This window comes from Lagopus muta, chromosome 14 (assembly GCF_023343835.1).
Source record: "Lagopus muta isolate bLagMut1 chromosome 14, bLagMut1 primary, whole genome shotgun sequence".
Lineage (NCBI taxonomy): Eukaryota > Metazoa > Chordata > Aves > Galliformes > Phasianidae > Lagopus > Lagopus muta.
This window is the reverse complement of record NC_064446.1, coordinates 528,321-555,773: the sequence shown is the minus strand read 5'-3', so window position 1 is coordinate 555,773 and position 27,453 is coordinate 528,321. Positions and strand designations below refer to the sequence as shown.

General features: G+C 44.9%; 1 protein-coding gene across 2 annotated transcripts in view; it reads right to left on the bottom strand.

Moving 5' to 3' along the window:
* NRG2 (neuregulin 2) overlaps positions 1-27,453 on the bottom strand; it is a 152,758-nt gene that overhangs the window by 14,874 nt on the left and 110,431 nt on the right. For both annotated transcript variants that reach the window (XM_048960573.1, XM_048960574.1), the window contains 2 exons: positions 18,957-19,077; positions 8,856-8,914 (listed from right to left, as the gene is read on the bottom strand). In XM_048960573.1, coding sequence (XP_048816530.1) covers positions 8,856-8,914; positions 18,957-19,077 — 180 coding nt within the window. The remainder of the gene's footprint in view (positions 1-8,855; positions 8,915-18,956; positions 19,078-27,453) is intronic.

Below are 27,453 nucleotides of genomic sequence, written 5' to 3'. Positions count from 1 at the left end.
TTGTAGAGGTGTTGGCAGTGGGGAAGTGTGTTGCATTCCAGGCTTGGGAGCCGCCTCTGGGATAGCTGTAATCAAATGAATCCCATCTATGCAGACAGACTAATGCATGCTAGAACTCCAAGGCCCTCAGGACAAGCTCCAATTGAATCAATATATAGCCAGAGGCCAGCACACAAATCAATTACTGTGGGACAGCACTCAGCTCTACATATTATTTTTCTCGTATCATCAACCTTCTATCTGAACTCCAAACAACTCCAAGGCCAATGACAAGTAGCTATGGCTCAGCACCCTCACCTGAGATTTCCCAAACCATGTGAAACAAGGACAAGTTTATTGAAAAATCATGTCACATTTATACCTGTTGAAGCTTTCTGGAAATGTTGAGCTTGAGATAGAATCCATTCTTCCTCAAGCAGCCGTCAGTGTAAAGGAAAGAGTATCTAGTCGCCCCTTAAATGCATTACTTTGCAGTATTTGTGTTATTGCTTGTGCCTATAAGCCATACTAGACTCTTCTGTGTTGATCCCAAGGGAGACCAGACTAGTAGTCTGGAAATATTCTAATACCAAACTGCTGTAAACATGAGAGAAGGCCATCCAACAGAGAAAAGCAGCAAGCATGGGAGAACTGAAGATGGGAAAAAGGGAAAATACATGAAAGATGACAAAAATGCTTCATTTTCATGCTTTTCATTTCAGCTTCAGCACATCTGTGTGGGATTAAGATTGGATCCCATCCCAGACCGGTACCACTCAGCTGTTCCAAGCAGAGCTTACTGAGCATCCAGGTGATGCACGGATCTTGTACTGGATTCCTCCAGGGAATAAAATTCAGCTGAAGTGGACCGAAAGCAAAAATCCAGTTGGATTTAGGTGCTTTAAGTAGGACGAGTGTGTTATGGACCTATTGATTTTTTCTTGTTGGGCAGAAGACTACCTGATGCGTGGAGACTTTGTGACTATGTTATGTTCTAGAGCGTGTTTCATCTCCTTCAAATGATCAACAGAAAAAACCTTTTAAAATAAAATATCTTTACATGAGTAAGAATTCAAGACAAGATGGGTGTCACTGAATTGTAGATTTATAGAATGATTAAGAAAGATAAAAGACAGCAAATGGCTGTGCCTACGTGAACTTCTGGTTGCTTAAGAATTTGGTTAAGATCTCTAGCTATCATACACGTCATTCCATCCCAAACCCCCCAAACCCAAGCTCTCTGAGCTCTCTGAGTCACATAGCATGCTCAGGGCATGAAACAAAGTGGAGTAACTTCTGAGGACCAGAAAGATTACTACTAATAAACTGCACTGACAAGAGAATCATTGAATCACAGAATCATTAAGGTCGGAAAAGACCTCTGAGATCATCAAGTCCTTCCATCAACCCACCTCCACCTTGCCCACTGTTTCCTGTATCCTGGCCTAGGCTTCCTCCAGGATACATATGGGAGCAGCGCCATGATGCTGGGAACCAAGGGCACTGCACATGATTTAAGGGCTGGACATTGCATGAGCTCTCTGAGTAGTCAATGAACCTTCCATGAACCTTACAGCCATTTAGTTTGTCCAATGCTGTATGAATAAAAATGACTGGGTGGCCTCAGGAGTCCAGATATGTAACAATAGTGTACCAACAAGCTTCTGTGGATTAGCAAGTAATTAACTTTAGGAGATCCCCAAGGGTAACCTGTACTGCAGTCCAGGGTAGGGGAATAATCCTGTTACGATAAACCACAAACACCCTGTTATTAGCCAGCCACACCACAGAGTAGTAATTACACTGTAATTAAGTGGTCTGAAGCTATCATGTTATTAAAGGGAAGCTGAGGAATGTTTCTGGAATTAGAAATATTGCTTCATACTGTTTTAGGGTTCAGATGAGTGAGAGATTAAGTAGGAAACAGAAAGGTAGGTTAAAAAAAGAAGGAAGTGTTCTCCTGATTATCATTCTCATATTGCAATCAGCAGGTACAAAACTGTTGCTGCATGAATGAAGAGAGAAGCTGAAATTCAGGTCTACACCTTCCATTAGTCCCAGAAGAGTGCAAAGTGGGGTGTTCATCCATCTACTCCAAGAAACACCACGTCTGTGTGAGGTGGCGATGTGAGGAGTAAGCCGAGAAACTTACAAAGTAGACAGTGGGGAGAAGACAGCCTGATCCAGACACTGCAACTAGAAACAGTTATGGTTTTCTGGCTGGAAGTGGTCTATGAAATTAACTTCCTCATAAGAATGACTGGAGGGAAGGCTCAGATGTCTGATCTGCAGGAAATATTTCATGATAGCATAGAAATTGTGCTGTTGAGATCGTTACACGGATCATACCCAGAGACACTGCAGTGCATGGTTAAGAACATACGGTGGTTCTCATCTTGGAAATGCCCATTTTTGTCAGCTATTCTTGGTAGGAATCTGTAATGCCTGTAAGGGAATGTCCTGACACACAGAAAAATGATCAGGAGGTACACTAAACTCTGATGGCTACAATTAGGCAGCCTAGGAGACACAAAAAGCTGGGCACTCAGGATGATCTTCCTATCAGTGCTCACTTCAAGCAGACACGACAAGATAGTCTGCATCTGCAAGACACTGACTTCTCAGATCAAGCTCTTCTCATGCATAGTTCCAGATGACTACACTGAGTGCCATGCAGCAAGTGCAGTGTCTTGCTCCTCTTAGGAAGCCCTGTTCTCCCAGGGAGTAGCAGAAAATGCTGCTCTGCACTTCCCAAGCAAGCTAGTGCAAAGACTCCAACTATGAATTAAAATCAAATGGTAAAGAAACCAATATGGAAATATGGGATAAAAGTGGAGAACATGCTAGATTACATCAGATAAGGATATCAGCTCTGTTCTAGGATGTTTACTGGCAGGCTACAGACTTCAGCTTTAATTAGAAAAAAACGGAAAATAGAAAATGAAAGTATTTCACTAAATGTGTGAATGGTAGGGCATTTCTCCTATTGATCAGTGACAATGACTTTGGGAAATGAATAAATAGCAACATTAAGATTTAATTTCAGATTCTACAGACAAGAGATTGGCACAGATATTAAACTACATCCCAAATTTTTAAATTATTCCATAAATCTCAGATGGAAAAAATCCAAATGTGAAGACTTAGGAGAAGTGCTGGCATTAACAGTGTTTAACTTTCAGTATCTCTGTGCCTTCAGAAATAAAATAGCTGCCAATGTGTTTTACAAGACCTTTACAACCAGCCAGCGCACGGCCTGCTAATTTACTATTAAACATCAGCAGGGTTTCACAAAGGCCTGAAAAGCTTTTGTAGAAGACAAAGCTAAACTAGTCTTGGTCTGATGTACAACAGGCAGATATGAAATTCTGTTGTCAGCACCACTTTAAAAATAAAGCACATTTCTGAAATGAAAGGATGACTTCAGACAAGCTGCTATCTTCTGGAAATTGCTGCAGGATACAGTTGTGCCTATGAAGCTGGGCCCAGGAGAGTGTGGTCAATTCGGTGAGTCTCCAGAATGCGCTGGAAAGTCTCACATCAGAGACGTCCTGACCTTTCTTGTGGTGTTACTGAACTTTTCACCCACGTGGGCAAGCAGAGATGAAGATCTGCCTGCAAAGGCAAAGACCACAACCCCAGGAGGTCCTCTGGGAGATGAGATTGCAAAGTAAGAGAAGTGAAAAAGAAGGGATTCTAAGCAGATCAAAAGGTTCTACTAAGCAAGTGTACTGCCAGGGTGAGAACGCTCCAACATCGCTTGTTTTTTCTTCCAGGGAAGCTGTGTGCTGAAGAACACCAGCAAGAAAGAAGTGGAAAAATATGCGTACCTAATTGCTTAAAAAATGAAACAGGGACAAACAGCAGTATTTTCCTACTGTCCCTAAAGTAATATGGTCCTCTAAAATAAAAGTGAGGACAGAGAGGAGCCATTTTTATAGGTGTCCCATTACAGGGAAATCACAGTTCCATGCAAACCCAGCTACTGTCCAAGGAAAGAATCCCCTTGCATGGAATGCCCACAGGCTTCAGGCTCTGCTCTGGTGTCAGCAGACGCTGGACAGTCACATGTGAAAGCAGAATTCTGGTCCCAAGCTCAGAGCTGTTAATCTCAGAATAGATTTTGCAACCACTGAAGTTGCAAAACAGTCCCTGGTTACTAGTGATATGGATTCGCTAAGGCTGTGGTTGAACAGCATGATCTGAAATTTCACTTTCACTAGTGCAAGGACCGCCACACAAAGACACGTGTGATCTCTCATGCAGCTCCTCCTGCACTCAAGGCTCTGGGAGAGACCTCTGACAGCTAAACCTATGAATTCATGCTCACCACCCTCAGCTCCTCTAAAGGATGGGACTCTCATCCCGATGCCAGCACTGCTGTTAAATTAGCTATATCCACACGCTTGAGAGCCAGCAGGTATATAAAGGTATACCAGAAAGGTAGCCCAGAGCACAGAATTAGATTCTAACCTCTAACAAAGATGTCTGAAAACTCACTGAAAAAATAATGAGGGTCTGACTTCATTGTTGTTGCAAACAGGGGGGGCATGAAGAAAGAGGGGTCAGAAGAAGAGTTCATGACGTGAACTTGGGCTACTGGTATGGCTGATTCCTCTTCCCCTGCACACTGCAATCCCAGTGGCAGGGTCAGGGAGGATTTCTGGTTTAGGACACATTCTGGAGTTACAGGCTCTCAGCTCTGTAGTTTCATCAGAGATAAACCACAAGTACAAGATCTAACTCCTGAAAGAAGCCTGTGGTATGACTTCACAGAACATCTGTATGCATACACCACATGTACAATGCACTACATTAATTATATCTGAAACTATAACTGTGTGGAGACAGAAATACGCCAAATTTGATGTGAAAAATATCTCAGTAAGATGATTTAGTGACTCAGAATCCATGGAAATAATTCTCTGTGTTCTCATTTACAGGGCACTCCTCTCTTGTGGAGCAATTGCAGACTGTCACTGTCTGGTTTGTCCACAGCAATTAATTCCTCTTCAGTCAAAATTAAATATTTCTTTAATGTCCCTCGGTTATATTTTATAGCCTCTCTAAGGCTACTTAAAGCCTTACATGATTCTCCAACCCTAATCTGTCAGTTTCATATACGTGGATGGAGGAGAGTGCAGAGACCCATTGAGATCAGTGGAACTTCATGTAAGCATAAGGGGTCTAAGCAGACTTCAGGCAGCATCAGGGCAATTATCTTCTTCTCACGTATGCACCTTTCACCTTTTTTCATCTTAGTGAATGCGCAATTATTCTGACATTCCTCTTCCCTTGTATCTTCTGGTGGGTTTTCTGTGACAAAATCACAGAGTGACAAAGCCATCTGTCATGCTGCCATAAACCTGACCTACGATAAACAAGATAAACCTTTTGAGTCTCCTTCTAAGTCTTTGCCCAGGCTTACTAGATGTGTGATACTAAGTGTCAGTGTCTGGAACACCTTTATCTGTGCTGGTGCAGCTTAGCAGGTCACTGCCCATCCGCTGGTAATCAGCTATCTGTGTGTGCTCAGCCACTGCTCCACACAACAAACATGTCTGCTTACAGCTCCTAAGGTATGAGTCTTGCTGAAGCAGATCATCAGGGAGACAGCAACCGACACCGGCAGGCTGCGAGAGGTGTCACAGTACCACAGCTCTGCTCAGAAATGCCTCCTTGCTGGGCCAGGACAGTGTTGTCTGTTTGCACAATGCATCCATTTGTGCAGATAAGTAGCTGCTCTAGCATAATTCTCTTTTTTTTTTTTTTTTTTTCCTGTAGAATCTCCACACATTTCCTGGTATATTTGCATGACAATGCAAGCAAAATGAAATGTACACTCCTTACAAGCAGATAGGAACCAACCACTGAGATTATCATTTGACTTCAGCTGTTGCAAATTCCTACCAAGGGTAAATGCTATTCAGTCAAATAAGGGCTGACTCAGGACAGAGTGGGATGTCTCCAAGATATCCCAATAATACAATTCACAGTGAGTTCCTCTGTACCAATCTATTAGAAAATAGCAATACTGTGAGCACAACATAGGAAAAAAGACCATCTTGAACATTTTCAAACACTGGGGTACATGCACGGAATGTGTCTGGCAGTGGGCACTTGGTCTTGTGCTTTTAATAGCAACACGGAACTGTCACACACAAGAAAACCAATCTAAATACAACTTTCATCTTTGTAACTACAGTAATTTAGCAGGAATTTCTGATAATCAGGGGAAAAGAAACCTTCAAAGCAAACTTCCAAGCAGGCAATGAGAACCACTGGACAACGTTTTGTTTTTTTTCCTGTGCAAAATCTGACTAAGGGTTCAAACTGGTGAGACAGGAAGCTGCACCCAGAAGGAAGATGCACAACATCCAGCACGATGCTGCTAAGATGGCAAGCATCTCCTGCTCTAGCCCAAACGCAGCTAAGTGTCCGCCTCATTGTTTCAGAACCGGGTATTAAATGCAGTTTACTTTGCAGAGGCTCTGTCACAGATTTGGGATATACCTACAGAATGTGTGTTATTTAATGTTTAAGTTAAAGAGGCAGGACCCTTCTATCTAGGCCTGAAAACCTAAAACGCTCCAAATATATTCAATACAACACCGGAGTAGGTGTCATTACTTACTATTTAAGTATCTGTCAAGTGCTGGCAGTGTTCTCAAAACAACAATCAGGTCAGAGCTCTTTTATTTCCAATGGAAATGACTGAACTTCATTCAAAGCATTTCAAATTTTGACCTGTCAGAACCCATATGGGACGAAGAACAGAGCGAATTAGAGAGCAACAGCAGCTTCTACTGTGCCCTAATTATTGTTTGAAGTAGAAAGTAAGCACTCACACAACCCAGACTCAAGTGAAATGCCTTTCCTAATTGGAAGAATGGCAAGTTCAGTGCATTCTTTGCTGCAGTATAGCTGCTACGTATATTACCCAACTGTGACCTGAAAGTGAAAACAGCTATAAACACATATGAATCATCTTAGATGATTTTTATCCAAGTTCAGACAGGCAAGCTGGATTGTTAAACTGTTTTTAACTTACTATCCTGTGGTTAAAAAAGAATAGAGGTAAGAAAATGTACATGTGTCAGTTTTAAAGCTGGCACTGTTCCTCTAACATATAAATAAAACTTAAACAAATCTCTCATTCCCATAAAAATCTGGATTCTGCAGGCTGGGGTTAAAATGCATGCTGTTTCCTATCGCTATTAATGTTCTGAAAAAGCACTTTTCTGACATAGAACTCGTGTTCACCCATTTTGTTTTTGCAGCACAGTAGCAATAACACCTAACTGTGTGGGACATCACCTCATGAAGCACCCTACAAATCAGATTCAGCAGGTGAGTGTCCCAATATTGTCTGCAGCTGGGGTCCCTGACACTATGGGATCCGAAGTGGAAAAGAAACCCTTTTGTATCGGGTTAAATATGAAAACAGATTTTTTGGTGAGTCATTGGAAAAAAAAAAAAAGCCTTACTTAGATGTTTTATCTGAAAAAAATAAACCAATGGAGGTTTTCACTTTGGAAGTTAATCTGGAACAAAAGGCAGTGTAAAAAATCAAGCTGTCCCAAGGGCTTCGAAGCCCATTAATGTCTTGCCTGTATACTCTGTAGAAGAGCTTAATGCAAGCCCTAGCCAACTATTAGTATGTGCTAATGAGACTCCTGCTCCTGCCAGTTCAGGACAAGGACTGCAGGATTTCTTAAGGAGAGGTAACAGAGGCAATACTGACAATCAAGGAGATATCATGGAGAGGTCTTTCTTCCTCTGGTTCCCACTAATTAAGGCCTCTTCTGTGGCTTTTTTCAAAAAGCCTCTCTTTAAAACCACCATTTGTTGTGGTCCCAATGGCTAGCACAGAGACAGGGTGTACACAGAGGTCACACTGCTGTAACTGCAGGCTCAGCCCTGAATCACATTTCAGGTCAGACCTTACCCACACAAGGACCCCTCTGGTGCTGGGACGCAGTCTGAATATCAATCTGTCAAAAACTATCTGCAGTGAACAAAATGAACAAGCGAGGCATCTCTGGAGACGCAGAGAACATAAGAGCTGAGAGCTAGACACTGGGAAGGCTTGTAGGGTACTTACATTCACTGCATACGAAGTTAAGGGATCAGTCACTGTAGTTAGACACCGCCCCACATGCACGGCTGTCCAACCCACGAGGAGAGATGGGAACATCTCTGTGTCCAGGATGGATATGGTTGGAGACGCCTAATCAGCAGATTTTGTCCATATGCTGCATGGCATCGCAGGGAGGAAGCCCTGAGACCATGGCAGTGTCCAACATGGTCTTTCGTACTCCAGGCATGCATCCTATGTTCTGCCCTACCTGGGGCCATCCTCTTACAATCTCATTTGAACAGCATTTAATGCTCAGTTTAACTTCTGGAAACAAAAAACACATCCTCAGCACAGGGGAAATTTCAGTACTGCCCTCATTGTGTTTTCTGCAGTTGGTACAGAGAGACTCACACACCCAAACTGCAAGAGTCGTAGGAAAAACACAGATCTCTTGCACTGCACCACAGTCTGTGTTGAGACAGCAGTGCCAGCAGATACAGTTTATCACACAAGACTGTTCTCACACAGCACACCACAATAACCTCGTGCCTCAGTTGTGTTTTGCATGAAAAGAGCAAGCAACTTTAAATTCAATCAGAAATCATTCTAATAAATGGGAAGACAGCAACAGCCCAGGTTCTCCTCTTGGCAACGATCACAGCTCCTCTTAAGGGTCAAGCAGAGCTGGGAGTGCACAAGACTGGAAGAGGGCTGTTGGAGAACAGAAGAACCTGCTTTAAGGACATGACACAGAGCTACAATAACCAGGGAGAGAGAGAAGTAGAAAGAGACATACTGGAGAAGCTGACCATTGCGAAATGCTGACACCGGTCTCCTGTGAATTCGATCGGACACCTACCGAAAGAAAGAAAACCAGAAAGAAAGAAACAAGATAGCAAAATGACACCCAGACAGAGCAAACTGAGGCCCCTTTCTGATCCCTTTCACAACTCCTATCTGTCTGCTTTCAGCCTGCGCCCTTACCTGCAGCCCTAAGCCCTAGCCCAAAGCTGACACCAAGAGCCATCCCTGACTAGACCACTCTACATCCACGCTGTGCCCAGGAGGTTTTAAGTAGTGTGGTGTGTGTTTGTCTTCAAACATACTTTGCTTAGGATCTGGCATGTACAATCGCAAAGGCAGTTTCTCCAAACATCTCTGTCCGAAGAATCCATTTGGACATCTGGAGGGGAAAAGGGGAGAAATCACAGAACATGTCTGGCACCATTCTTGAGGCTAAGGTCAAAAATAAAAAGTGCATTGTGATGAATGGAAAAAATAAATGCTTCACGCGCGTATTTACTTTCTGCTTTGCTTTAACCAGGCACCTGTAACATTAGCACTGCAGCTTTTTTCTAGGCCTGGATCTTCAAGCCACCAGCAAAACCCCTTCTTTCTTTCTCTGCCTGCCTCCTACCTTCTCACCTGCTAGAAGCACCAGATGGTAGGAAGATCGAGATGGATGGGATGCTACTTGCAGCCACTATCTAGACAACACTGGCAAGGAGCACCACAGAGCGGTGAGCAGCTGCTCAGGCGACAGCAAGCGTTGTGTGGGGCAAGCATCTTCGTGTTACTGCCCCTGGAAGGACTCACAGAGTGCTCCAGGGAGAATGGCTGTGTTGCTGTTAGAGAGAAAGCATGTGCAGAATCTCTGTGTTAACAGAGAGAAAGGGACAGAAGAAAGCTGAGCCAGAACAGACCTCATGCGCTGCCCGGCTGCAAGGCTCTGGCAGGCTATCCCAGTCACCACGAGGAGATGGGCTGGGATGTGCCAGCTCACGGGGCTGGAAATTGATGGGAGCTCAGCAGCGGGTGGCCAAACACCTCTCTCCCTGGAGCCGATCTCCCTGCCTTACTTCATATCTTTCAGCATGACTTCTTGGACAGTCCCTCTGCGTTTATCCCTACCTTTCTCCACGTCCCGTCCCTACCTGCCTACCGCACCCTTCTGACCAATCTCTCTGAGCTCCATAGGTTTCTTCATAATACCAAGCATTTTAACAATCTTTCCAACTTCTTAGAGCAAGCAGTGCTGCGGGCTTTGCGTCTTGTTGTCAGACTTCCCTCAACCTCGACTGTGCTGTGCCCATCCCTCACCAAGGCCTCAGGTCCCAGCTGGCCTACAAAGAGCCCAAAATGCTCATCAGGAGCAAGGACCGGAGCCCTGAAGCGGAAGCGATGGCTTAACTCCTCGCCTATCCAGTGTGAGGGACAGCAGACAGCCAGAGCAGCCTCAGCACAGAGCCAGGTGAGCGGGCCCGGTGCGCACAGCCGGCTGGTGGAGTGAGACGGGCCCAGGTCCCAGTGCAAGTCCCAGCCCTGCAGGCGCGACCCAGTCTGCGCAGGGCACCAATGTCTGCTCCCAGTCTGTGGCACAGCACAGAGAGGAGGAAGCGATGGTTTCAAACCCTGCGATGTCTAATATGATCAAAGCTTTGCAGTTCAAAAGAGTGTTGGCAGATCAGTTCTGTGCTGTTGCTCAAGGGCTACAGTAGCATTTGTTCTTCTTGCCAGATTTACGTTTAGATGGCATGTCATTGATACGCAACTTCAGCGGCAATAAAAGAAGCCAAGAAGAGAGAGGAACTCCTGTTTCTCTCTACTTAATGGAACACAGGCAGCGTTTTTCAGCAATTATTTACTTCTCATGTGAAGAGAGATAGAATCAGAGAGGGAGAAATGAGGAAAACTGTCATTTTCAGTAGTTCTCCCTCATCGTGAACACACACAGGTAAGAATCATGACATGGAAGGGGGTGTGACAAGCTCTCAGTAAAGGCCCTAGGGCACAAAACCCAACTGTCAGGCCAGCAAGGATACAGACTTCTCTGAGCTGAGGCTCCCCTCCAAATGCGAGAGGTGAGGGTCAGTGAGGACTTGGAAAGAGCTTGTTGGCTGAACTCGAAGAAGTGCCACATGGCTGGTCACAAGGCAGGCCAGAGCAAAAAGATCTCTCAGCTCTGGCACGGTCGTGACTGGTAGAGCTCACCTCATGCACAGAGGTCTAACCTCTGCCTGGAGACCTGTACTAACGTTCTTAGGGAAAAGCCTGCGGTGCTTGCTGGCACGCTAACACATCACTGTCACAGGTTCCTAAAGTAGCTCATCGAGGACAACCAGCTCCTACTCAGGGTGAATTCTGATGCTTGGGACTTACAGATACACCTCTGAATGCTGCATCATCCAAGGTGTACAAGATATAGCTAACAAAAGGCTATGTGATTTCTCCATCCCATATACTGTCCTTTTCCATTTTGCATCCACAGCTCCAAATCTGTCTTTCCTCTAAGGAACGAATTTCCCAGTTCTCAAAGGTAAGGTGCCCCACATCCAGGGGACGTTTCAGTAGTTTTCCCTCTCAGAAGAAAGTTCTGAAAGGGCCTGCATGACTGAAGTGGCTTTTACAGTCGATTTCATGTTGGTTTTTGTTGCAGGTTTGGTATATGTGCACTGAGCAAAGTTGGGGCATCCTCACTGCTCATAACCCATTTTATTTTCTGTTTGGGTCCTGTGTTGACATATCCACATAACAGTGTGCTGGAATATTTGCATGCTCCAACCTGCTTGAGGGGTGCTTAAGGGCACAGCTCTGCCTGAAGCTTCGCTGCGCTCCCTAGATATACAGGGGTTCCTCAGCGCCCACGCTGCTTCTGAAACTGGAGATTTGATTCCTTGGTCAGGCAAATATCTTTGAAGAAAACTACCCTTTTTTTTTTTTTTTCATTAAGTGTGATTCTTGGATGTTCATCCTGGAGTCCAGGAAAGGTAAGCATAGTGGTAATGTCATTTCAAGTCAGGGTGCCAGCTCCAAGGATTATCATCAAAAGGCCTATTGTCTTTCCTTGTGATGAAGAAGAGGAAGCTGGTACTGGGAGTAGAGTGAAGATGCCCTGCTGGCAATCAAAGAGGCAATTTGGTGATGAAGACTCACAAGGACAGCCTGGTGAAGCTGATTTTAGAGAAGCCTGTAAAAGACTGCACTGGAGTTTGAACAAAGCAGGCAAAACAGATGTCGCCTTCCCAATCATCTCTTAAGTTTATTCATCATCACTGACACTCAAGAAGTCAATGTGTAGTCTTCAAGACATCCCGTTTAGCTTAGAATGTTCTGGCTATTTGTCTGTGATCTGAGATTCAGTTCATGTGTGTGCCGTGGGCACCCTGGAGGGAGGTCATGAATGAAGCAGGTGTCTTACCCAGCCAAGGAAACGGACATTTTGTCAGAAGGGAGCTAAAACTGCCTCAGATGCACATTTGCAAGATTTCAGCCATGGCTAGAACTTGAATGTGACTGAAGTTGCATGCCACTAAGGAAAGACTGAAAATCAATTGAAAAATGGTGGAAGAAAATAAAACCCAGAAAAACAAATTGGTGAGAAGTGAAAAAAACAGAACAGAAATGTGTCAAACAAGCTTTGATGCCATGACAGCTACCATATAGTCCATCCTTAGATCTCAGCCGTCAGCTTAGCGTGGGAGGGGACAAGAACTTTCTAGATAGAAGGCAATAGATAACAGTCATCTCCCTGTCTAGGACAGCTCAGGCTTTTCATCTTTAGTTGTTAGTGAATCAGCACAGGGAAAAGTGACAGAAAAGTAGCTCTCATAAACATGAACACCTTTTGTCACCTCCCATGCTGTCAAAATGATGTGCTTCCACAGTAATCCCATGCAGAAGGTGTGCATTATGAGACTGCCACAAATGCAGTTCTCTCTCCTCTGGGTCCTGATTTCCCAGATGTAAGCTTGCTGGCAGCATGAGTGACCAGGATAACTTTGAAAGTTATGCACTGCCCATGGTCCCTTGTTTGTCTGATACTCCTAGGCTGGTGAACATGAAGATTTGTTATTTATTATCACTTCTCCAGCTGTGACACCTAGGAAAGAAGTTTCCAGCTTGCACAGCACGAGTGTCCCACTCTAGACAAGCAGAGCAAATGGAAGGCACCCTTTCTGCATGCAGAATCTTCTGTTTCCTGTATTACAGGTCTGTGGGCAGCTCCTCTTCAGTAGCTAAACTTAAGATCTGAGTGGCACACCTGAAAGTTAAGGCTTCCTAAGACCAGAAGTCATGCAATGGTCTTTTATCACAGCATCCTTCTTCCTACACATCTGACTCTAGCCAGGTGATTTGGGCTGGTTATGCCAGCAGGATGAATGGCGGACCATGCCTTCAAATAGTATCTTTGGACTCCTTAGTCCACTCCCCAGCCTCGCAGAGGCCCAGCATGCTCCTTCTTTTGAGAAGGGAAGTGGGCAAAGTTGTGCCTGTAAGAACAGCCTTGCAAGGCTTGTAAGGCTGCAGGAACACTTCAAAGACAGCACCTTGCCCCCTTCTAGCCTGTGTGAAGAATACCAAGACTGCCTTGCTTGACTTCATCCCTCTGCCTAACAAGTTAAATGAAAATTAAAAACAATTTTCCACTTGCTACATATCAAACTTTCCTACTTGCAAATGCTATCAACAAAACTGGCCAGGAATTTTTCTATTTAACTTGTGTTGTTGCTGGAAAACATTCAGTATGTTCAGTCAGTTTTGACCAGTTCTTTGAATTACTGAGATTTTTTAGTTTTTTTTTTTTCTCCACATTTAAAAAAATCCATAAAGGTCTTCTCTTGAGTTCAGGATGAATTTCAATTAGTTTACATGGTAAAAATATGCAATCATCAGCCAAATAAAGCATCTCAAAAATTACAAACCGAAATAGTTTAAACGATTCATTGAAAAATTTTGTCACTTTACCTTGAAACAGGGCAGAGCAATGACTATTGTTGATTATTATTATTTAATTATTAATCAAACAAATAATTAAAATAATATTCCTGCTGGGAGCACAGCTGTTGACCTAAATCTTGCAAGTGTTGCTCCATTTCTTTTACACCCTCATTTATGCCAAATGTGGTAGCTCTCATAATGCAATCTGTGCTACAAAAAAATAAAGAAGCAGGTGCATCAAAATAACAAGATAAGGAGAAGCTGTAGCAGAAGGACACAATGCACTGATAAAAGGAAATGAAGAAATGTCTCAAGCATGTTGTTTATTTGTGCAAAGGGCAGAAAAAGAAGACAGTTCTGTCATTGTCCCCTGACCAGTCCCAGATATCAGGCTCTTAGAGAGCCACAAAACACTTGGACTCCACAAGACCACTAGTGAGTGGAAAAGAAAGCAACCAGAATAAATGCAGAGGCCTTATCCAGAGCATTTATTATCTTATCTAATATATCTTATCTTATCTAATCAAGGCATGTTTGCTGTATATAGAGTCCAAACCACAGGAACATCCACTTCTAGCCTCCGTGAAGACAATGCAGCTCACTTCCAACCGAGCTGTGGGAGCTCAGTGGGATCAACACTGTTGTCTTCACTGAGCCTTGCTGTTGAAGGATCAGCTTCCACGCTCTGAATGTTCTCAGGGGTCTGCCATAGTTACATGCGCATTAAAGGGAATGCATTGAACTGGATGCATAGAATGACCACTTGAACACAAAAAGGTACCTGATCTCATTACCCAGGATAAATGGTATACAAAGCATAATGACCTAGTCCTGGCTGGTTTGGAGACTTGGAATAGTATGTGGTGATTTTCACCCCTAGCTCAACACTGCGAGCTCTTCAGTGAACATGTAATTTTGTTAAATGTAGACAGCCCACACCCAGAAAGTCAGCATCTGGGAATCCTTCAACCTGACTCCTGCGAACACAACCTGTACGGCCTGATCATGGGGGTGGAGGTTGCTCTTAAAGCTCTTTATGTCTTTTAATCCTACTCAGTTCACTAAGGTCCTGCCCCACCAGCCACTTCAACTGCATTAAACACACCAAAGAATCACGTAGCAGAGGTGGGCTGTGCAGCAGAGTTGACTTTGTTTCTTTGTTCTGCTCAGAAGACCCCAACTGAAGATGATTTGTGCCAAGACTAAATGGGAAGAAGAGTATTTCTGCTGTGACATATACACCAGCCCAATCCTGTAGGACCTGGCACTCAGTGATAACAGTTCAGAGCTGCCTCAAGCTGCTCCAAGTTGTGCCAAGAACCCAACAGGCTCCAGGATGGAGGCAGGCCCACAGTCAAAGGCCGCAAACCTTCCCAAGCACTGAGTTCAGTTGGACACAACATCTCTATTTCTGTCCCAGCTCTTGAAAATTGCTTGCGTGCATCCCTTCTGCAGGCACTGCAATTTGCTCTACTCAAACTCTCCGCTTCCCTGCTGTTACGGTGAGAAAACAGTCCATACACCTTCTAAGGCCTCTCTGAGCAAAATGGTCTGGAGAAAGGTCAAGACATTTTTCTGACAACAAGAGCCTGGGCTCTTTAATCTTCTAAGGCTGTTGAACCAATTCTGTATGTGTGTGGCTCAGTAGATTTCTGGGTTTATGCCTCAAATTTGTAGAATATCCGAGGCAGATCAGACTCCTCCCATCTAACTTCCAGGTGGTCTGTTTGTAGAGTATGCGTAAAAACACAGTTTGTATCATATTTGAGTATTCTTTAACACGAGCATGTGTAGAATTTACTTCAAATTAAGGACTGATTTATGCAAGCACACAATCCAAAACAGACACACTGCCTGGCACAGCTCCAATGCCATTCTGGGCTTTTCCCTGGTTAAGAAACTGCATTCTCCAAAGTTTAGATGAAGTGCATTGAAAAGGGAGAGAGGAGGTGAGTTTGCAGGCAAAAGATGAGCTGCTGTTTGTTCCTTAGAATTTAAAAGACCAAGAGGAATGTAATTCTGGGAAGCCTGCTAAAAAAATAATACTAAGAGGCTAGCTGCCAATTTAGGCAATATCTGTAACAAAATAAGTATCAGCCACTTCAGAAGAAATCATTTGAGAATCCAGCTGCTCTTTTTTTGCTCCAAAGTGCCAGGCATAACAACAACAGCAAGGATCTTCAATGAAATCTGCTTGTGATAACAGAATGATGACAGGTAGTGAACAAGAACTCATTAAAATTCTGTCTTCTGAACGCAGTGAAAGACCAGTAGCATCACACGAAGGCCAGGCATTCTGGAATCTCCTCAGCACTTGGTGAAGGAACACTGCAAGGCAGCATACAGTGCCAGAAGACCCTCAAGGCTCCGATGACTCTAACCAGAGTAGCACAGTGGGAACAGTGTACGGGTAGATATGTCATGGCTGGCTCAAGAGGCTCACGTGGCTCTTGTCTGATCTCTGTACCAAGGCGCTTGAAGAGGCTGTATGCAGAAGGACCTGATGACATCCTCCATGGCCACATCTCAGAGCAATGGTTGGCTCCCATGCTACAGAGTTGAGAAATGCAGGTCAAAGCCTGCATCTTTTCCTCCTTCTCTTTCTTCCTTTCTGAATCCAAATCACTGCATCTTTCACACACAGCAGCTGACCTCTTGCCTTGGTGCAACAAGGAAGCTGTGAAATATTTCAGCACTTTGCTACTTTGCTGGCTCACAGGCAGGCAACACTGAAGTAATCTTATCCATCATCAGCCTTCACAAGAATACTCCAAGTTATTAGGAAAGTCATTTTAAGAGAAATGCGATGTTCATATGTCCAAAAGTTCAAACACTTTTGCATTCCTCTATAATTATACATTTCTGGAGTTTCAGAAACTCTAAATTGTATCACTTCAAAATCCAGGATTTTCATCTTCAGTCTATGATTTGATGACAGAAACACTAAGAAGAATGAACATCCAGACATTTCCTCAAGAAGTAGGATCAGAAATGACTGCTCTGCATGGAAAGCACTTGGGTCCCCTGGGCAAAACTGTCTTCTCTGGCAGATGAATAGTGACAGTGCAGATCTTCAAGCACCTTCTTTCAGTTAGCATTTGCTGCCCTTCCACATTCACCAATTCAGTTCCCATTTGGTTTTAGCAACTGGTATCTCAGGACCCATCAGAAACAAATCTTTTTACCATTTGCAAGTAGGAAATTATGGCTTCCAAATTACATGAGATAATTACGTCTGTTTTGCACGGCATATAAAACCTTGATGGAATTTGTCACTGAGTTCATCAGCTGTCATAGCAGCCCCTTTTGAAGGTAGACTGTTTCTTCACAGGGTAGGAATTACCTTGGTTAAATCAGTCTTTCTGCTGAAGACACTTTATAATTACCATGTCTATCCTTCATGAGGGATAACAGAGCCTTAAGATTATATCTGCACACAGCAGGGCCTCAGGTAACTCTTGCTATAATTAGTAATTTATCTGATCTGAAAGTCTTATCTGGATTCAAGTTTTTTCAAGAAGAAATAGCCCTGAGATCTATGTTTTTGGCACCAGCACTTTGCTCAGAGAGAGATGTTGGACCATACACTCCTCTCAAAAGGCTGAGCCCTTCCAAGCATGGGAACACTGGAATTATTGGGACCTCATGGGGCTGCACTATACCAGAATAGTGTCTGCGTCTTCCCTCATGTTTCAGTGGGGGGGTGCTGTCAGAATGAACTTACAGTGCCACAGAGACATCAAAGGCAGTGACAACTACCCTAAAACACAGGTCTTTGGTGTAGAAGGGCTGCTCTCATCTCACACGCATGGAAAGTGTCGAGGACCACAGCAACTGGTCTCTGTCCTACGCAGCTCCTTTGTGTCAGAAGAGCTAAGCCTGGAAGAACTGGGAGAAACTGCTGATACAATGTCTTTCCCACTATACCTGATCCTTCACTGGAAAGTGAGAACACAGGAGCTCAGCAGAATGCGTTATGGCTTTTCCTACTCCTGCCAAAACAGTGGAGTACCAAGAGTGGAGGGGAGTTGTGCTAAGTGTAGTCCAGCTCACAGCCCTTACAGGAGAGATGATGGCTCTGTTCAGATTCATCAAGGCCTGAGGAGGCAAGTTGTCTAGCAAGGATCACACCGTGCAGTGGCAGTGGGACTAGGTTGAGATCCACAGATGTAAATATCTTTGGGAGAACCTCTCCACTCCGAGGTGTCTGGAAGAAAACCATCAGCTCTGGGCTTCCCCAAGCTGGGCATAGTGGGGCCTGTTGTGCTTTGATGCTGACTACAAAACTCCTGGGCTCAGCAGCCAGGCTGGGCACTGCCTCACCTCACTCAGTGGCTGGGCACAAGCCATCAAGTCCCACTCCCAGGGCACCAGATCAGGCTTACTCCATGGGAGCCCAGGGGCAGACAGAGGTGTGCGCTGGCTTGGGTACATTCATCTCCAGCACTGAATCAGACTGTGCTCTCATCCACATCAGGTTTGGAGGGTGAACCAAGATGCTGTTGGGCTTTTTAAATGGGATAAGTTTGAACCAGAGGTGAAAAACTCTCACATCCTGTTCCACATTCCTCAGACTATGCAGCCCCACTTTAATCCCACCAAGAAATTTCATTTTAAGTATACACAATGCTTCTCCTTGCTATTTTTCTGTTCTTTCAGATTTTAGCATTTGAAGGGTAAACAACCCCACAGCCCATTAGACAGGTAGGCACACAGTAGTGAAGAGCTGTGTGCTAAACCCATTTCTGGGCCCATGAGAAGCAGACTGGGGGGGATAAAAGGCAAGTCTCTGCCAGGCACCCCTTAGGTGGCTGTGTCCTTCTGCTCAGAGGACAGGAGGTGTCAGCTGGGGGCAAGGAGCACTGACACAACTCAGGGAGACCGCAGGGACCTGACCTTCCCTGAAGCTGCAGAGGAAAAGGGAAGAAAGGGAACAGCCAGGACAGGTGTATTCATCTAAGAAAAGAAGGAGACGTCAGGAACAGCAGTGGCACGCACACAAAAAAGAAAATAGGAACCTTCTTCCCCTTCCCTCACCTTCTAGATTCCCATTCTGAACCTGCACAGCTTGAACTGCAATTGCCAGAATTTCAGAGCTACCTCTCCTGCAGTTGCACAGAAGTCTCCTCTCCCACAGCCAAGTAATTTGCATGTTGACACAAGAACTACACTCACTTACTTGCAAGACAGCTGATTAATCCCTTCGATGTAGTAGCATACTCCTCCATTGACACAATAGGATTTGGCTGTTTCGTTGCATTTTCTAGCATGCCCAGACCAGGAGGAGAGAGTTGTGGTTACTGCAGGAAAAAAAAACACACACACACAAACACAAAAAGGATATAATGTTATTTCCTTTGTTGGACAATTCTGTTTTGTTAGATGATTTTTAATTAGCTCACTTGCCAAAGTAAAAACCCTGGAGCTACGGACCTCAGCCCATGCCTTTAGACCTACGTTCACCTTTCCAGGTGCTGGGTCTGCAACTTGACCTCACTCTTCCCAGAAGAGGCGGCGAAGTGAGTGGGCAGCTGAGGACTTGCCCTCCTCCAAGTTACTAGCGTGTCAGGACAAGATCATCCTTTTGGTAAGCTTTGTGGAGAAGTGCCCTTTCCCAGCTCTCCTTCATCCTTCTTTTTCATGTGCATGCAATCCAGTACTAGGAAGCCCAATGCATTCTCAGAATCACAGGGCCAGGTGGCATGATGCTGAGGCCTGATTTGCATCACAATGCTGGACCAAGATCCAGAGATTCTGCAGAGGACACTTCAATGATAGGAGGATGCTTCGATTGCTCCACATCTCCCAGAGGAAATGATTTCTCAGCTCATGGAGCAAATGTCCTCACTGTGCCCACAACAGGTCCAGTGCAAATAGAAACAACTCTTCCGCCCCTATTTCTGAGCATGTCTCTGTAGTGCCTCTGGTTCTGCTTCTAGAGACCAAACACGATAAGGCAGCCAGTCCCGGTCTGTGCTAAGAAGGGGGAAGTAAGCATGACTCAAGTTTCCCTGGGTACAGATGCTTTTCCAAAAGCGTCCATGGCCTTCCTGCTGCATAAGGCACAAATAAAATGGAAGTTGAGGATAGATGATTCCACCAACACTGCAAAGAATTCCCCGCAAACACCCCTGAAATATGAAAACTCCCAAACTTCTGTAGGGAAATTCACTTCTTCCTTCCAATTAATCTTAGTGGGATCTCTTCCAATTCAGTTTAATGGGAACTAGAAACCAAAACCATCATAATGGCTTTGTAATGAGTCTGTATGATTTTTATAGCAGCACATTACTTCCATGACCTGTGGGGAACTGCTTGTTGAGGACGGGGGAGCTCTAAAGGATAGCACCTACAGACTGCAAGGCCACTCCTTCAGCTGAGTACTTTACACCATGCTGCGTTGATGTTTTAGCACCAGAGTGAATTACAGTCCTGACCAGCAAGAGATTCATCTGATTGGCATTATAACAGGATTTTCACAGAATCACAGAATCACAGAATCACAGAATCACCCGGGTTGGAAGGGACCCCAAGGATCATGTAGTTCCAACCCCCCTGCCTAGCAGGGCCACCAACATACATATTCAGATCAGGTTGCCCAGGACCCCGTCCAACCTGGCCTTAAACACGTCCAAGGACGGGGCATCCACAACCTCCCTGGGCAGCCCGTTCCAGGGCCTAACCACTCTCCTAGTAAAGAACTTCCCCCTAACATCTAACCTAAATCTTCCCTCCTTCAACTTAAAACCATTTCCCCTAGTCCTGCTGTCGTCAGCCCTTTTGAAGAGTTTACTCCCCTCCTGGGTGTAGGTTCCCTTCAGGTATTGATAGGCTGCAATGAGGTCACCCCGCAGCCTTCTCTTCTCCAGGCTGAACAAGCCCAACTCCCTCAGCCTGTCCTCATAGGGGAGGTGCTCCAGCCCCCTGATCATCTTAGTCGCCCTCCTCTGGACCCTTTCCAAAATTTTCATCCAATTATAAACTATTTTCTTCTTTTAAACAGAATTAGAAAAGAGACTGACATACATGAGGCTCGGGAAGTGCAGGTTGTGCATGTCCCAACAAGAGCTGTGCCTGTCCAAAAAAGAGGTGGTTGGTCAGTTCTCCTAGGAGCACCTTGTTAAAGTCATCATTTCTTAAATCCCGTTTTCTGCAAGTCCCGTGTCTTTTCTTTCAGCAAAGCACAAGGTATTTTAAAATTGAGTCACAAAATCATATTCTCACAATCTAGATGTTCCAAATGCTACGAAAAAGAGGTAAACAGCTCAGGTTTTGATTGAGAAGAGTGTCATGAAATGCAAGCTGCTGTCAGAACAAAAGCTGAGCTCTACTGGTCAAACAATAGCCCCGACATGAGTCTGACAAATAGGCAACGCTTAAGGAAGGGCAGATCAGCATGCAATGACAGTTTTCTTCTGGCCATCTAGGATGGGCAGCTAAGGCCATCAAGTCAGCCGCAGTGCCTGTGATGGATTTCTCTTCTATGAATGTGTCTAGCTGCTGCTTGAACAGATCTAATCTTGTAGCATCCACATTATTTGTGGCAAGAACTCCAGTGTTATGTACACAGTGTGAAAAGGCACACCTCAATTTACTTCTTTGAAACCTGACCCTTTCTAGCTCTTGCACCAGAAGAAAAGAGTGTTCGTTTCCACACATTTCCTCTGTGCTACCTGTGGCTTTGCTGGCACAGGCAGCATCTTCTTTGCCAGCTAGAGCACAATGATTTAGTAGCCTCCTACACACAGGTTACTTCGTTGTAATCCTTTTTGTGCCATCTTTATTTCTACTTTTCCTGTTGGAGATGACAAGACCAGAACTGCAGGTAAAGTGTGGCCCAGGGATGCACACAAGGCTCATAATTCCCAATGTCCATTTTGAGATTAGACCTACTGAATGCAGACCCTTATTGATAATAACCCTGACATCTCAGTCCTCCATGGGAACAGTGAGTGCAGAGCCTCCAAAGGGGCTTGACTGCTCTGGGATATTGCTGAGGCCAGGACCTCATGCCCATGGGGCCAGAAGCTGAGAACAGTTAGTGAGGAACCTGCCAATCCAGGGAGCAGGAGCAGCGAGAAACAAAATGTCTTGCTCAGAAAATGTAATCACATCTGGTTTGCAGTGCAGCCCCCCTGGGCTTGAAGCATGAAGCATGGAGACAAAGGGGATTTCAGTGGGTTTCCACCACACTAGCAGGATAATTCACAGACTCACAAGCATTCCATCACTGTTCTTTGTGTGTAACTGTATTTCCTCATCAGCCTGAGCCACTGGAAATACCTTTGCAAATACCTGCTCCTGAGTCATCTGCAACTCAGTAACTGATGTCAGCAAAGTGAGTTCCATGTGCAGTTTATCTGCAGTCATGCATTCACCTCTGCTCCAAACATCTCTCAGGTGTGCCTCGTGACCCAGGGAGACTTTCTGCAATTACAGCACCTTCATTGCCGTGTCAGATCAGGCAGATTTTACTCCCCACTGACTGGTGTGGTAGAATGAGGTCTTCATTCAGCTTCCAGCATAACCCCATCTACTCCAAAGAATGTGGAAGTTATAATGTTATTGAAATAAGTGGAGATCCGAGTAGATCAGGGAGCGGTTTGCAGCAAGAAATGGCATGTTAGCTGCAACCTGGGTGAAAAGGGACTGGGTGAAGGTAGTGGGAGAAAAGGAAAGGATCTGCGCAGTGACATCAGTCATGTATCAGCTGCCTCCTCCAAGCACTTCAACAAATGAAGAACAAGAAATATGGAGTGTGCATGAAAAATGCTGCAGAAAAGAAGTGGTACAATGAGACCAGTGGGAATAAGTATGGCAAGCCCTGAGGCAGGGTCCTCTGTGAGCACACAGGCTAACTGGTCACAAAGCTCTGGCAAGGTGGAGCAAAGCCTGGAGCAGCTCACCCAGCAAGTCTCCAGCCAGGCTCAGTACTGGGGCTGAAAGCAAAGGAGAGGGATAAGGAGGTGAGGATGGGCAAAGAGGGCTGCCTCTGACTGATAGGATTGTGAATGACTCTCCTCTCCTCTCCTCTCCTCTCCTCTCCTCTCCTCTCCTCTCCTCTCCTCTCCTCTCCTCTCCTCTCCTCTCCTCTCCTCTCCTCTCCTCTCCTCTCCTCTCCTCTCCTCTCCTCTCCAAGCAGAAAGGACATTAATAGTTATACCAAGAATCTTATGCAACTCATATCATGCATGTTGTTTAGGCTTTGCAGTCAGCTCGTCAGGGTGTTCCCAGGAATCAAGTGAAATATTCTGCCTTCAGTCTCCAAAGGGTTAATTAATGCAGCCTGGACTATAAATTATAGTTAATTTTTCACAAACTCCAGCTACTGTCGAGGAAAGCAAGGAAACAGAGATAGTTTCACTACTCTTTTTTTTAAATAATGTTGACTAGTGAGTTCATGGAGTACAGACACTTTACTCTCTCAATATTTAGACATCCAGTTAGACGGATGAACTCAGCTGGTCAGACAGTGTATACAAATTGCCTGCTCTGTATATGCCTCATGTACTTACTGATAAAACACAGAATTGCTGAGGTTCCTCTCTACCTTGTTCATCCAACTCCTTGTCAGGGAAACATGGCTGAGAAGGTGTCTGGCAACCTATTCCTCAACTGTAGCAGTGTAATCCTAGAGTGAGCCACACTAAATCCATGATTTACGCTGATGAATACACGGAGGGACTGTTGATCCTAACCATTCTCTCGGTGGCAGGTTTTTGTACATTTGGTACAGCGCTCTCTTCTCTCACTAGAAGTGAATGGACTCTGGATGCTCATTGCTGCTATCTGTACGTAAAATCAGAAGGGCTTGCACAGACCGGGACTTGCCTGGCAATGGATCAGTGACTCTAGAGCTCATAAAAATTCTGCTCCTTTGTGTTCCTGTGCGTTTATTCATTTGGAAATGTTCCAGCATCTACTCCTGCATATTTTTGAAATAGATCCTGCTCAAATTGCCTTCCCATCTCCTGTGGGGATCACGAGCATCAAAAGCCAGACCAGAAGTTCACCCAAAAATACAAATGCCAGACTTCAGTACAATCACCTGAGAGCAACAGATACGGCTGATCAAAACCACACAGGCACATGTTCTGTATGGACTGTCCACACGTGTCACTGCGTAACAAGTTTAAAGACTTAGAAGCACCAAGGGACTGCCTGTTTCTGAGGGATGAAGTCCTGCATAATCAAAACCCCACCAGCTGCTTCTCCCAGCTGATCTCTCCAGTTTTATGAAGTAGCTCTTCCTAAGCTTTTCTGTATGTTTTTCTCTATGTTTTAGCACCACATGATTTTATTTTTCCAAATCTCCATCATCAATTGTAATGGCAGCAACATGATACTTTAGTGAGGAGATCTGCTCAACAACTGAAAAAGCGGGGCTAGTGCCAGCACAAATGCTTTGCAGGCTGGGCAGCTTAAGCCCAAGAAGAGAAGCAGTGTGACAGGATGGAGTCAGACCACCAGGCAGATCCCCTGGTACACAGCCTCCTTCTCCAAAGGCTGGCCATACTGCCTTACTTCTTCAAGGGGATGTCAGCTTCCAACCCACGCTTTACTTTTCACAGATGGATTTCCCTTCTGTGCCCTTAGAGTCATAATGGCCTGTCTCAACGTCACACCTTCAGCAGTGGGCAGAACGGTTACTTCAGAAATACGCTGTGCAAAATAAGCAATGAATGTGATCTAACACAACACAGACATAGCACAGCTCTGAAGATCGACAATGAGATCTCCGGCACATCCTCCTCACAGTACCGTGCCTGCATACGTGCAGGCTTCATTCAATTACCAATCACACCTCCGGCTCTGGACTCTAAATTTAGGCTTTTAAGCAAAGGCCGCACCAGGTCTTATTTTAGTCTAATCTGACAACTGGTCTGTCCGCATGATTCTTGGCAGAGCAGCTTTTATCTGCTCCAGCCGTGCCCCGAGCAGGCTGGACACCCTTCCACCCCAAACTGACAGCACCATGCTTGTGTTTAGATCAATACTCTAGAAGAGTACAGTGCCTTTAGACCGGACTGACGTGGGGTGAATAGCTATTGACCTCACAATCGTCATGCAGATCTGCCATGGCTATCCAGTAAAGACCTGCCAGACAGGCCTTGAAGGAGCATGAGGAAAATTGACTGAACTTTATTTACTCAGCACATCTTACTGTGGTAGATGCTCAAGTTTTGCTTCAATCAGATCAGTGACTGATCAATCAATCAATGCTTCAATCAGTGACTTGCAAACCACACCTGAGAAAAGACACCACTGAGCCACTGTAATTGTGGCAGCCCACCAGGTTTATCTCACTTGGGAGAGAGAAGTACTGAAAGAATTCCCATTGTTTACCATACTAAGCATTGGAGAAGGCAGCAAATAGGAGAGACTGAATGAGTCCAAATTAAGTCCAGTGACATCAACAAGATGCACAGAGAAGTGGACTTAATTGGAGAAAGAATGGCTGTTTCACCTACCCTTCCAGATGATCTTTAAAGGAACTTAAGGGAGTGGTTGAATTACAAACCCTGCAATTCAATCCGCAGAGCCCAGCTTTCACCCAAGTACATCACATGTCCACCAGCACAACTCAGCACTGCCTCTCTTGCTCTGTCTCCATCTTCCTGTCACCTGCTCCCAAACCTCACTGTGCTGCAGAGCATCAGTGAAGTGAAATTAGATGGCCAAGCAAACACTGCCCATCCCACGCAGGCTAGCAAAGGGAAAGCATTCAGCCAGATGATCTGGATAGTGGCCCAGATGCTGCAATGATCCACATGTTGTCTTAGAGCACCTGTCCATCACTGTCTGCTGATATCCAAACTGCACTTCCTGCACCCAGCCTATACGCCTTTAATGCTTAAGAGTTCACCTGTTTGTCCAAGTCAAGGAAGGGGATTAGAGGAGAGCCCAGTAGCAGAAAATGAGCAAAAGAAGTTACCTGCCCTTTTCAGAGACTTCAAAATTACCACCTTCTGGAAATGAAACGTGGGTAAAGTTTTAGTATCTTTATCCTGCATAGACTTTACATCTCAGAATGCTTTACAGATTGCTCTTTATTCCATTTTGTATCTGTTAGAATGTTTCTGAACTTTGATAATGATTCCTATTCTGTTTACCACGCAGGTCTGTAGCCACAGACTCCAGAACCTTGTCTGGCTGCTTCATGCTGCACAGTGACAGGATCACATTACCGTTTTGAATACTCTGCATGTTGGAATGACTATAAAGGACGTTTCTCTCTTCATCATGACACACGATCAAGTTACCCCATCCCTAAAAGTTCCTGCTTGTGAGCTGAGCCATTGCAGCCACCCAATGCACAACCTTAGCCTGTGACAAACACAAGACAACGTGTCTTATTTAACACTTTTTCATGATGGACAAGGCTACTTTTTTAAGCAAGCATCTCTGTGGATGCTCTAGCAACACACAGACATAAGTATATATTCAGAAAAGGGGAAAGACAGCTGTATCGTGGCAAAATACATAACATCACAGAAGCAATTTCTCAGACAACAGAGATTTCCCTTTGGAATCTGGCCTTCAGAGTCTAGCTTGACTATGTGAACTAAAGCTGCTTAAGATTGACACTACGCCTCTGTGACCAGGCCAACTCACATCATACCCCATGGCAGAGCTTGTTACACCTGCTAAATGGCTCTCACCTGAAGGTGTTACACCACTGAAGGAGTGGTGCCCATGCATATACCCCACAGTGGGTATAGTACTTCCCCCAACTATACTGTTGCCCCCACATGAGCTCTACTGGGATGCAAGGCAGATTTGAATCCAGATCACTTGAATTTGCTGGCTTTAGTCCCAAATCCACACTAATATCAGGATTGTCTTTACAGCGGAAAACAGAAAACATCATGAGATGCCTGGGTTTCTCTTTACCATCATGAGATCTGTGAGACCCATACCAACCAGTGCCCTGCCAAAGGGAGCCAGGGGCCCTGCTGCAGGCTGCATGCAGCAAAGGGAACAGCAGCTGGGGAAGAGATCCCATGTACGCCATCATAACGACATTTCTAAGAACTGATGGTACAGGTTTGCTCCCATGCATTTAGTAGCTTCATGTCAAGTGCCAGCTAGCCAGGGGAAGATGTTGAGATGGAAAGCAGTAGGACAAACAACAGACTTCCAGAGAAGAACATTAGCCAAGAACAGAACAGCTTGGAGATGTGGGTTGTGTTTCAAGTCCTGTCAAGGCATCTGAGCCTGCCTTGTGCCAAGTGTGCAGCAGCAACCAGAGGTCTGCAGCCATTGTTGAAGAGGAGGGAAGCAGGATTTGCTGGCAGTTACACTTACAAGGTGGTATCTAACAGTATTTAACAGGCTAAACAATACTCCAAAGGGGAAATATGGGCAGAAAGGCAGCAATGTGCCCAAGCTGCCTGCACATGGCACGCTCCCCTCCCAAGGAACTACAGCTATCACCAAACTCCAGTTCACATAGTGCTGTCCTAAGATAGTGTTTAAAATCCAGTGGATTTCATTCAACATTTAAGTGAAAAAATGAGGTGAGAAAACCTGGGACTACAGACAAGCTTTTGAATATAGACATGTACAGTAAATGCATGAAGTGTGTAAGAATGAGATACTTATCATGCTTCCAGACAGTCAGAACTCACAGCATCTTCATTACTTCCCCATATGTTAGACACATGCAGCTCTGT